At 43.1% G+C, this 10,750-nt stretch overlaps 1 protein-coding gene across 1 annotated transcript in view; it reads right to left on the reverse strand.

Moving 5' to 3' along the window:
• LOC102797552 (neural-cadherin-like) overlaps window positions 1-4,362 on the reverse strand; it is a 117,543-nt gene extending 113,181 nt beyond the window's left edge. The window contains exon 1 of the mRNA XM_087842887.1: window positions 2,783-4,362. Within this exon, the coding sequence (XP_087699013.1) occupies window positions 2,783-3,782 (1,000 nt within the window). The 5' untranslated portion in view covers window positions 3,783-4,362. The remainder of the gene's footprint in view (window positions 1-2,782) is intronic.
• Between the last annotated feature and the right edge of the window lie 6,388 nt (window positions 4,363-10,750).

Below are 10,750 nucleotides of genomic sequence, written 5' to 3' on the forward strand. Positions count from 1 at the left end.
CGAAAAATCCTCCATTGGCAAAGGAAAGGCGTGACATTGAGAAAGGAATACCTGCACAAGAAGGATGAAATCACAAAAGGTATCTGAGCCTCGCTTTAATGTTCTGGTTTATTTTTTATGACTGATAAGACCCAGTAAGGAAGCAATAGGTGTCATTATTTCCAGTAGTCTGTTTGCCTATCCAGACTAAAACAAAATCCCAGCACCGCCAAAGTAAAACAGCAGCATTTTACACATTTTATAACAAAAAGGTTGTGGTATCGATGCAACCAGAGTGTCAAACTAGACTTTTTATCTCCTTTTGCAACAGCACTAATAACAGCTCTTCTGATGACTCTAATCATAAGGCTTTACACAGCAAATCCATTAACATAAGAAAGCCTTACACCAGAGTGATTAGCATTTCATGGCCACATTAACTAGTTAATGGACACGTTCACTACACATTTAGAAAATCTGCATTCCCCAGCTAATTACAGAGAGTACTTATTGTCCCGCGTGGACTTTAACCTGTGTGTTCTTGGAAGCGTGCATTAAGCTGTAAAGACAATAAATAAATCACACGTTTAATCTGCGAGCGATGGCTTATGGTAGCAATGGGAATAGAAGTAGTGGTTAAAAAAACAAGACGGAAACGTCAGTGTTGCTCGAAAGGAACAGAGACTTGATTTTTTCATGAGTACCGTTACAGCCGTATACGGGAACTGAGGCCAACTTACAACAAGAGAGTGGAATCCCACATTGTTGCAGCTGCAATGAGCAACCTGAATCATTGCAAAAGTAATGCAGAACTTTATCTTTGTACAGTTTGTTAAAATGCATTTTCAAGCTCTAGGATTTATCTCCATGGCCTTGTTTTTCAATTCAATTCAAATTTATTTATATAGCGCCAAATCACAACAGTCGCTTCAAGGCGCTTTATATTGTATAGTAGATCATACAATAATAGATACAGAGAAAAACCCAACAATTATATGACCCTCTATGAGCAAGCACTTTGGCGACAGTGGGAAAGAAAAACTCCCTTTTAACAGGAAGAAACCTCCAGCACAACCAGGCTCAGGGAGGGGCGGGGCCATCTGCTGCAACCGGTTGGGGTGAGAGAATGCTGTTGATTATTTTTCCACATCACAGAGATTTTCTTTCTTTCTTTTTAAAGGTGAGCGTTAAATGTTCCTTCCTGGAATGCTGTTTGATCTGTTTATTAGACTGCTGTCTGACAGCTTTCTATTTGACATTCAGCAGGTGACCATCAGCGCCACGGATGGCTCAGTGCCACGGAGAGTTCAATAAGTAAAATAACTCAAGATGACACAACGCATGGGGCCTCATTAAAAATGTTGTTTTTGTACCTGAGGTCAGTCTTCATGTGACTATCCGGCCTCACAATTGCACACAAACATATACAAAGAGAGAAACACACTTTAGAAAACATCTCACTCCTTCTTTCTCTAATGTCTCCAAGAGCACTCTCCTTTAACTTTGAGACACAGCACTAATTTGCTGCAGTACCAAAGCAGATCCTAATGCAAAGCCACACGGGATATTAGGTGAAACCTCTAAAAATAAAAAATGGACTCATTCTATCAGAGATATGTGTATGCGAGGATTGGGAGTGAGACGAGCAGAAGAAAGGCCTGTCCTCCCAGACTGCCGTCAGGATTCTGTCTGGCAAGCTGTAGTCACAGGATAAAGGACATGCCATGCCTTTGATCAGGAGAGGAGAGTTTTGCAGGTGAGGGAGGTAAAATGGAGGAAGATCTGAATATCTGTCAGACTAGAGCGGCTGAATTCTGTTACGCATCAGATTTCTGACTGTTTTTGCTTGTTCTGGGGGAGAAAAAGAAAAGAAATTGCAGACACCCTTTACAAGAATGTGTCCCAATCAGCCATGCAATTACCATCCAGAACATGCTGTGCAATGAAGCAGCAGCAGGCAATTCAAATGAAAACAGTGCAAACTGTTTCGTGCTCACTGTGCAGCTCAATTACAAAGCAAATCAATTTGATCCCCTTATTTTCTTTTTTTTACTTGTTTTTAAGCTCGACGGTAAACTTTCGGAGCAGCAAAACAGAACTCGAATATCTGATGCACACACGACTTTCACCTTCCCTCCGATATCTGAAAGGTTTCCTGACTGTGGCAGAGCTACTTCAAATCCCTGGGACTAGAGAGTGAATGAGAGGAGGATTAGAGGGGTAATGTGAGTAGATGAGAGAGTGAGGGTCGCTGCGATTTGCCACTCTGCAAGGATTAGCTCGGAAAACATCTTCACAGTCACAAACTACGTCAATCAAGGATGTGATTCAGTCAGTTTAAAAAAAATCAAGTAAAATAAATCTTTAACCTAAAAAATATTCATCTTCTCGTTGCCACAAGTGTGCCCCATATCGCTCACCATTATTTAAATATCGTATCCATATCAAAATGACTGGAAGAGCCATCTAACAATGTCTCCACTGAGTGTGTCACTAATGGGGATTGTGGATGTATAGATGCCATGTGGCACACCTGTGGAATAAGCCTATAGGCTGCAGCTACACCTACCGCCCTGAATGAATGCACTCCAGATGTCAGGCCTATTCAGGGGGCTCCTCTGATGAGGGGTGAGCGGGTCCAGATGGCGGCACAGTTTTACCATGTGCTTATAATGTGCAAGCATTCCGTTTAAATAGGGCATCATCACCACAATGGAAATAATTACAGTCAACAGAAAGGGGGGGTGGGGGGAGAAACATGGCCTAAGTTTAGCGCCGATTAACAGAAGAATAATCAACGCACCTCTTTTATCTTGAATCTTTACAGTGAGCTCCACGAACGGCTCTGCCTCCCTATCCAGCCTCCTGGTTATTGTGACATCTCCGCTGTCGCGGCCCACGCTGACCGGAGAGCTCTCTGACTCCGGGTAAATCAACTCGTAGCTGGCTGATTGAAATCTGGTGGGACTCAAGCTCGTTATGACCGAGCCGATGCTGGCGTCTTCGGACACGTTAAGAGAAACCACGGAGCCAGGGTCAAGTAATGCCCTCGGCGAACGCCCTGCCCTCGCTGTCCCCGCTAATTCAGCGGGACGCGTCGCCCACCGCTGTGGAGCGACAGTAACCAACACAGCCTTACTGGTCAGAGGGGGCCATCCGTGGTCTCTGGCATAAACGCAGAATTTGACTTTAGAAGGGAGCCCCAGGATTGAGTCGACCAGTAAAACTTCGCCTGTTTTCGGGACAACATAGAAACTGCCATTTTGGGGGACAGAGATATACGTCAACTCTGCGTTTTTTCCGCTGTCTGCGTCGACAGCCTCCAGCCTGTAAACTACACTACGGAGGGCAGTGGTGTCATGTAAACTTATGTGAATGTTGTCTGCACTGCGAAAAGTCGGTTTGTGATCGTTGGTATCCAAAACGTCCACTTTTACCGACGCAACGTCGAAGACGACAGACCCAGGTGCACAGGTCTGGCAGCACAGACCTAAGCTCAGCAGGTATTCTGAGCGAGTCTCTCTGTCTAAAACCCTGGAAGTTCTGAGCAATACACTTCCCCGCTTGTGGTGAGCGAAGGCTCGGAAAGCTTCACTGCCGTTTCCGTACAGTTTGAAGTGCGTTCCGGAGACCGGGCACCATTTTTGCGCGGTGATGCGCCTCACCGGAATAATCAGTCCGTTTACTTTAGAACACGGCGGTGAGTTCTCAAAAACATGCCCGTGGAAGAAAGGCAGTCGCTCCTGTGCTTCATATCCAGCAGCTGGCGTCAGAAGGCAGCATAACAAAAAACCCCAAATCATGTTGGTGGCAAGTTATGTACCCCCGAGCGTCTCAGAGGGGTTGGTAGGAAATCCTTAAAAAAGAAAGGAAACACACTTGAGAAACATTTCCTTCATAGCCATCCACGGTGCGGTCCTTCCGGGAGAGCCCTCTGAACTTTAAGCTGTTTCATCCTGGGAGATCCGCCTTTCGGCTCCATGTAACACGGCAGCGTGCAGGCAGCCCACAGCGCTGCAGGCAGTTTGTTGTGTTCGCACCCAGCGTTCAGCACTAGAGCACCGGACAGCGCCAAGCGCGGGGGCGTGGCGGCGCACGGGGACGGAGCTCCTCGGTGCACCCCACCCTGTGTGATGGTCAGGAGGGTCTCTGCCTCAAACCTCTGCACGGCGGCACAGCGTGAGCACGCGCAGCCGTCCGAGCGGTGCGCCACATAAATCCGCTCTCTCCACTGACGGATAATCACTCGTGCTTCCTGTCCAGAGAAAGTCGAGAGAAAGCAGATCCACCATTTCCCCAGACGCTAAATAAACAGCGGTCTTCAAACACGGCAGTTAGAGGTGCCTTGCTCGAGAACACTGGCGCACAAGTTATGAGGAATTATCCACGCAGCACTCCCAAGTGTTCAGTCCGTTCACAAGTCTTCTCTGAACTTTAGGTTACTCTTCTTATCAGGCATTACATTTCTGAGCTGCTCGCACTGGTGGCGCAGAGAGACAAAATAAACTGAAAATGCACCAATATGAATGCAAATCCGACGATTTGGGCTATTAAACTGTGTAAACATGACTGCTTTAAGACGGGCTGTGCTGAGTAGCGTCTTTGCCTCTAGCGTTATGGCGTTATGCACACCAGAGTTCAAATTAAGACTGTTACCCTGATTGCTCTTCCTTTCCCTCCCCACTCTGCTGGTGTGCCACGCACCCACATCGCTCTAAACCTAATCTGTAGGGGTCTACTGCTAATTCCCACAACTCCCCTCACCTCTCTGTAAATGGCGAGTCAGAAGAGTAAACACTGTATGGAGCTTTGAGTTGTCGGAAAGATAAGAAAATAATGGGCTAGAGAGCAAGCTCTGTTGAGCTTGTCTCCCATGTCATGTCAGCCTTTTACCTTGAAATGCACGCAGATCAATATTTATATGCCTTGGGGGTGTGATGTTACGCTGGGTATGTAATTCAATGCCATGCATTGCTTCTATGCTCGTGCTCTTGCCAGAATCTGTATTCAGTTTGAAAATTCATCAAAGCTCCCGCTGAAAGATTCTTATCAATTCAAAACCACAATCCATCATAGCAATTTTAGCCAAATCCACTCTACAGTAAACTGTTCTTTTCAGGCAATAACTCTGGTAACTGGCAGCGAGCCTCCAGACAATTCTGAATCACAGCCTGCAGCTGGAGCACAAAGCTCATATTGGTTGCTTGTTGTATTCCTTTATGTGGCACCAGCTCTAGGCTCTAGGCTGTGTCACCAGGACACGTGAGCCATCCCACACTCTCGCTGGTGTTTTTACAATCTCTGACCACAGGAGGGAAAGGCATATCAAAACGTGTCCACCAAAATAACCCCAGAGCATTCTATGACAGGGAGCCCATTGATGGGAAATGACCTCATGCAATATTATCAGTGTTTCCATTGAAGGTGAAATTGCGATATCTGAAACAGACACTGTCAGCGAGGACTCTGTGCGCTCCGTTGTGCTCGGCAACTTTTCTTTGAACTTCCTAAGTGCTTCATGAATGCAAATCAAATCCCGTCTTTTATCATGTTGTCTCACATGGTGAAATTCACTGTGACTGCCAGCATGGGAGATAGTGTAGCAGAGGCTAATTCAATCACGGGGGCCAGGCCAGAGTGTGAGGGATAGTTTACTTGAGGGTTGCGGCAGTTATCTACAGAGATGAAACGCCAACATACGACACATCAAAACAACAAAGCTGTAATGAATTTAAAAAAATAAAAATAATGAAACTGTCTCATTATCCCTCTACTCTAACAGATAACTCAGAGCTGCAGGGTATTTCCAAAAAAAGAGAAAGAAAGAAAAACCTCATGCTGAAGAAAGCAGCAAGTGAACATTAGAAAGCTTCATGCTTACTTAATGAATAATTGACCAAATCTATTCCCGTCATTCAAATAGAGGCAGACATAGCTTTTGAAGGCAAAGGTTGCAGCCTAGCATTTCAAATACTCCTCAGAGACAAATGAAGGATAGGACTGAAGGAAAGGCATGTGTTCTATAAACTGATGTCAATGTCTGTCATTCTTCCAGCAAAAATGGGCTCAAAACATCCTGAAAAGATGAAAGTTAGTGTTAAGAGGATTTAGTACAAACTAGGGCTGACACGATTAGTCGACTAGTCACAATTACGTCGACTATCAAAATCGTCGACGACTGATTTAATAGTCAACGCGTTGTTTGAAGCTTTGTAAGATCACAAAAGACGCAGGAATAAGTAGTAGAATTTAAGAGTGTAATAACGGACTGAAACAGAAGATGGCAGCACTGCATGTACAAGCCAGCTGCCGTTAAACCCCGAAGAAGAAGAAGTAGCTCTGTCCCTGAATTCATAGCGCGGCCCAGCTCAGTTTCCAACAATGGCGGCAGCTAGTTAGTTTTAATATTACTCTTATTATTCTTTCTGGGTCACAAAATAAACGCTTAATATATTTTCAGGCGAGAATGTAACTTTGTAAACCTCAAATATCTGCTCAGTTTATCAAGACACCACATCTTTTCAAAAGCGCTCCGACGTTTTCGGAGACGTGTTACCCACTAGCTCGATAGCTAGCCGGGGGCTAGGCTCACTAGAGTCCGTGAGAACACCGGACTCATGGCACATCATTTTCAAACCCACCGCTGTCTTTCGCTACTCAGGTTAAATATATATAAGTCACTTAGATAACTTAAAAAGGTTATTGTTTGGCTTTTTGTAGTATTTTATTTGTTCCTGAGTAAATCGGTTTGGCTGAGATTAAAGTTATAGTTTTTACACAGTTGAATAAACATCAAGCAGACAGCTGATTATCAGAAGTGTGAGATGCTCGAGAATATACTCCGGTGTCCTGTTATATTTTAGATAGCAAGGAGTTTATTAAACTTCACTGAAACAATCTGCAAATTTCATTAAAATTTAATAAACTATCATCTTGTCTTTATTTTTAGTTAGCACATACCTTAAACACTTAAAGCTGTAAGCTAATGATAGTTATATAAGAGCAGATGCTGCTGGTGCAATAAGCTGTAAGTCCAATGGATGCATGATCTGATTAGTCCACTAATCGCAAAAATAATCGGTGACTAGTCGACTATCAAAATAATCGTTTGTGGCAGCCCTAGTACAAACATCAGTTAACAGGCAGTTAGGGCCAAACACGAAATAGAGTAGGCTGATGTTTTTAAAAACGAGCCATTCAGCAAAAGTCGATGAAATAATTGCCTTAAACAGGCAGGTTTATTAAGGAACGGCAGGACATTTACAATGGATGACTAAGCATTCAGCTCTCAGGTTACTAATCGCTAGTGAACGTTTATGGGGAACATTTATATAAACTCTGCCCCCACAAGTTTTCCTGGAAAAGCTGCAAAGAGCCTTTTCTGGAAACACAATGATGCCCGACAGGAGCAGCATGGTGTGCTCTGTAGCACCGTTTGTTTAAGTGTTCCTGTGTATATGGTACCCTAAGGACATTTTCCCTCAACACAACCTGAAGGCAAAAAAGCAGTTAAAAGAGCTGGATAAATATAAAAACACTTCACATATGTGTTAGGTACAGCTAATTAGATATGATCTGTGATCCCATTGTGGCTTCTACTTATTAGTGTAGGATTTAAGCTCTGCTGTAGAAACCATAACTGTTTAATAACACAGATATTAATTATGGGGAAATGTGAGCGATCAAGTTCAGATGGTATCTTCACCGATAATAGTACTGGCAGTTTTGAAAAAAATCATACTAAAAAAAACAACCAAACCAAACCATCTCATTACCGACTGTCTATTCTGAGCCTTTTAACTCAGAACAGTATGCCCCCTAAAAGCTGACGCTCATTCACAGGATGACTGAATAAGTTTAATAAAATGAGTACAACAGCAGCCACTTTGAAGGAAAAAGCCCCAAATAATCTATTGATTAATGCATAGCTTGTTGTTTTGGTAGAAAAAGGAGGGGGGAAACGAGCCTCTTCAGGGCCACATCATGTCTGTGGAGACATTTTATTATATCTACATTGTGATTAGTGGGGCCTAGGGCTTTCTCAGTGATTAGCGCACTAAGAAATAATCACTGAGTCGAACAGTATCTCCTTGTAGCCCGGAACAATCACGACTTTTTATTAGCACATTAAAAGATTTCTCACATCACGAAAAGACACAGGAGATAGTGACTGCAAAATAAAAGAAAAAAGAAAATGAGCACTGCTCAGTAGTCCCTCTCACTCTGCCGGACTAAAAGGTGAAATTTTTAAGAGGCAGTGGTGATGTTCTCTTTGAAATGCAGTTTGGAGAGTGAGAACATTACCTCAGATGATCACTGAAGCTCCACGGTTCTTTTTCTCAGTTAATTATCCCAGCAGGCCCCCGACATTAGGCAGGTTTCCATTACTCGACCAGTTCAAGGTAATGAACTGATGGTGTACATTCAATAATGTGCTATTTATGAAGCTGAGAGGATTATGAGCGACCCATTGGGGAACATATGAAAATACTGCAGGCTTCACGAAGAGAGGAGAATAATAACTTCGTCAGACACGGTGTTCCTGTAGCATCTTCTATTTCAGACGTTCCCAAAGTGTGGGGCCCGCCCCCTAGGGGGGGCGCAGAGCCATTGCAGGGGGGGCGCGGCATGAAAAGGGAAAAAAAAAAAAAAAACAACGCTTGGACACTGCTAGCACGGGCGCCCACACAAAGGCAAAGCAGGAGATGAAGCATAGCTGAATATGTTTCCAAACCAACTTCATTCTAAGCCAAAGACTAGAAAATATGGTGAAGCATATCTTCCCTTTGGTTTCACCTGCACAAGTGCTGAGGTAGGTCTCCTTGCAGGATTGGTTTTCCCTTTGTTGGGAGCAGCGCTGGGCTGTTTGGACAAACATGGACATGGACAAACAGTATCCCACATTCTTGATTTGTAGTTCACAAACACTTGTTGTAATGACTAACTACTCTTGACATTTTGGAGATGTTAGCTCTTTATACAGTAAAGTTACAGTGGGATACAAATAACATCAGGCTGATCCTGCCACAATTTGTTCCCCGGTTCAAATCACGGACAAACAGCGTCCAACAGTTGTTTATGTTTTTGAACCCATTTTGCAGAGGGATTTTTTGAAAAATGTATTGATAGCAATGTTGAATATTATTACACAGAAAAAAACAACTACATGTAAAATAATTACACCTTGACGCCTCTGCCTTTGTAAATGGAGGGACAGTAACTGCATGTATATGTGAGTGTGTAAAACCTGCAGATAGTCAGATTAACAGTATTTCGTCTCTACCTGCCATTCTGCAATTCATCTCATGTAAACAATAACGTGCACACAGCGTGACGTGAAAAAAGGCACATACCTTTGACATTGCATGACGAACTCTGTATTCCTCGTCCAGTAAACGCAAAAAAGGAGTTTTAAAAAATCTCCATTCTCGGTGATTCGAAACGCCGTTTACGTGTGGACGAAACAGCTGCGTTTTCAAAAATACCCGTGTAGGTGTGGACATAGCGTAAAAGAGTTAGTAGTTTATTTTCTTACTACCTGTAATTTATTGCAGATTACTTGTAATTATTTGCTTAATTGTTTACTAAATGTTTGAGGTGTGAAATAAACCGCAATGGAGCAAAATATGGGTGTGTGTGGTTGGAGGATGTGTTCGTGCGTGTGCGCGCGCGTGAGGGGGGGGCGCGAACATTTTTCTTGTAAAACAAGGGGGGAACCACTGTTCTATTTGATTTACAAATGAGTCCAAAACCAAAAGCTTGCTAAGCTAATCTTCCACCTCGAACTCTGTGAAAACAGAAAAGACTAGCTGTATTTTCTCTGCTGCTTTAAATCACGAGCTCTATTGTTTCTTGCTTTTTTTAATTTTTTCTTCAGTGTAACAACGTTAAGTGGGGTCTTAATAAGAGTGGCTCTAAATGGACATTGTACCCATACATCAAACGATATTACCTTCCAAAACAGGTCCCTTACCCAGGCAGAGGCCCTGCGGTTCATCACGCCTGTTGTCCAGGGGGAAGAAACGTTATAAAGTCAGTTTAGGAGCTGTTTTCCAGCAGGAACTATCATTTAATAAATAATGAGAGAGACTTTCTGCAGCTGCTAGAACATAAATTTCAGCACTGTTTTACAACATGCAGGCTAAAAAACGAAAAACAAAACCTTGGCTGCAATGAATATGCACAGGTTTTTACATTCTATATATGCGTGTTAGCTTAAAGTTAGCTGTATATTTAAATGGCTAGTGTGAGCATTTTTCCACCCGTGAGTAGTTAAAAAGCACAGTTTGACATTTTTGTTTTTTGTTAGCATTAAAACAAATGAGTATGCTAGCATACCCAGGTACGAAGATGCCGTAAATCGTCCTTTTTCTTTCTTGTTTGTTCTATATCCCTCCAACTATCCATCTTTTCAGCCTCCTGCACATCTTCAATGAGGCAGTAATGTCAACTGACATCCCCCATTACTGTTCATTTCGAAGCTACAGTTTGCTCAGTCACAGTGAAAGGCCTAAGGCGCCCCCATCTGTGTTTTTAGAGTGCTGCAACGTGGTCAACAGTCCTGCACTCAACGACTGTAAGCAAAGCAAGTGTAAAATTAGTAAGAAAAATCCTGACAGACACTTCAAAAGTTCAAACTGAGCTGAGGGGTAAGAAACGACATATCACCACTATAAACCGTACAAATTAAAAAAAACTACTGACTGGATTAGAATCTAAACTAAAGTAAGATCCCGAGGAGATATACTTGTAATAAAATGAAACCCGTTAA

The sequence above is a fragment of the Neolamprologus brichardi genome, chromosome 7, assembly GCF_056152115.1.
Source record: "Neolamprologus brichardi isolate AB-2024 chromosome 7, ASM5615211v1, whole genome shotgun sequence".
NCBI classification, from domain to species: domain Eukaryota; kingdom Metazoa; phylum Chordata; class Actinopteri; order Cichliformes; family Cichlidae; genus Neolamprologus; species Neolamprologus brichardi.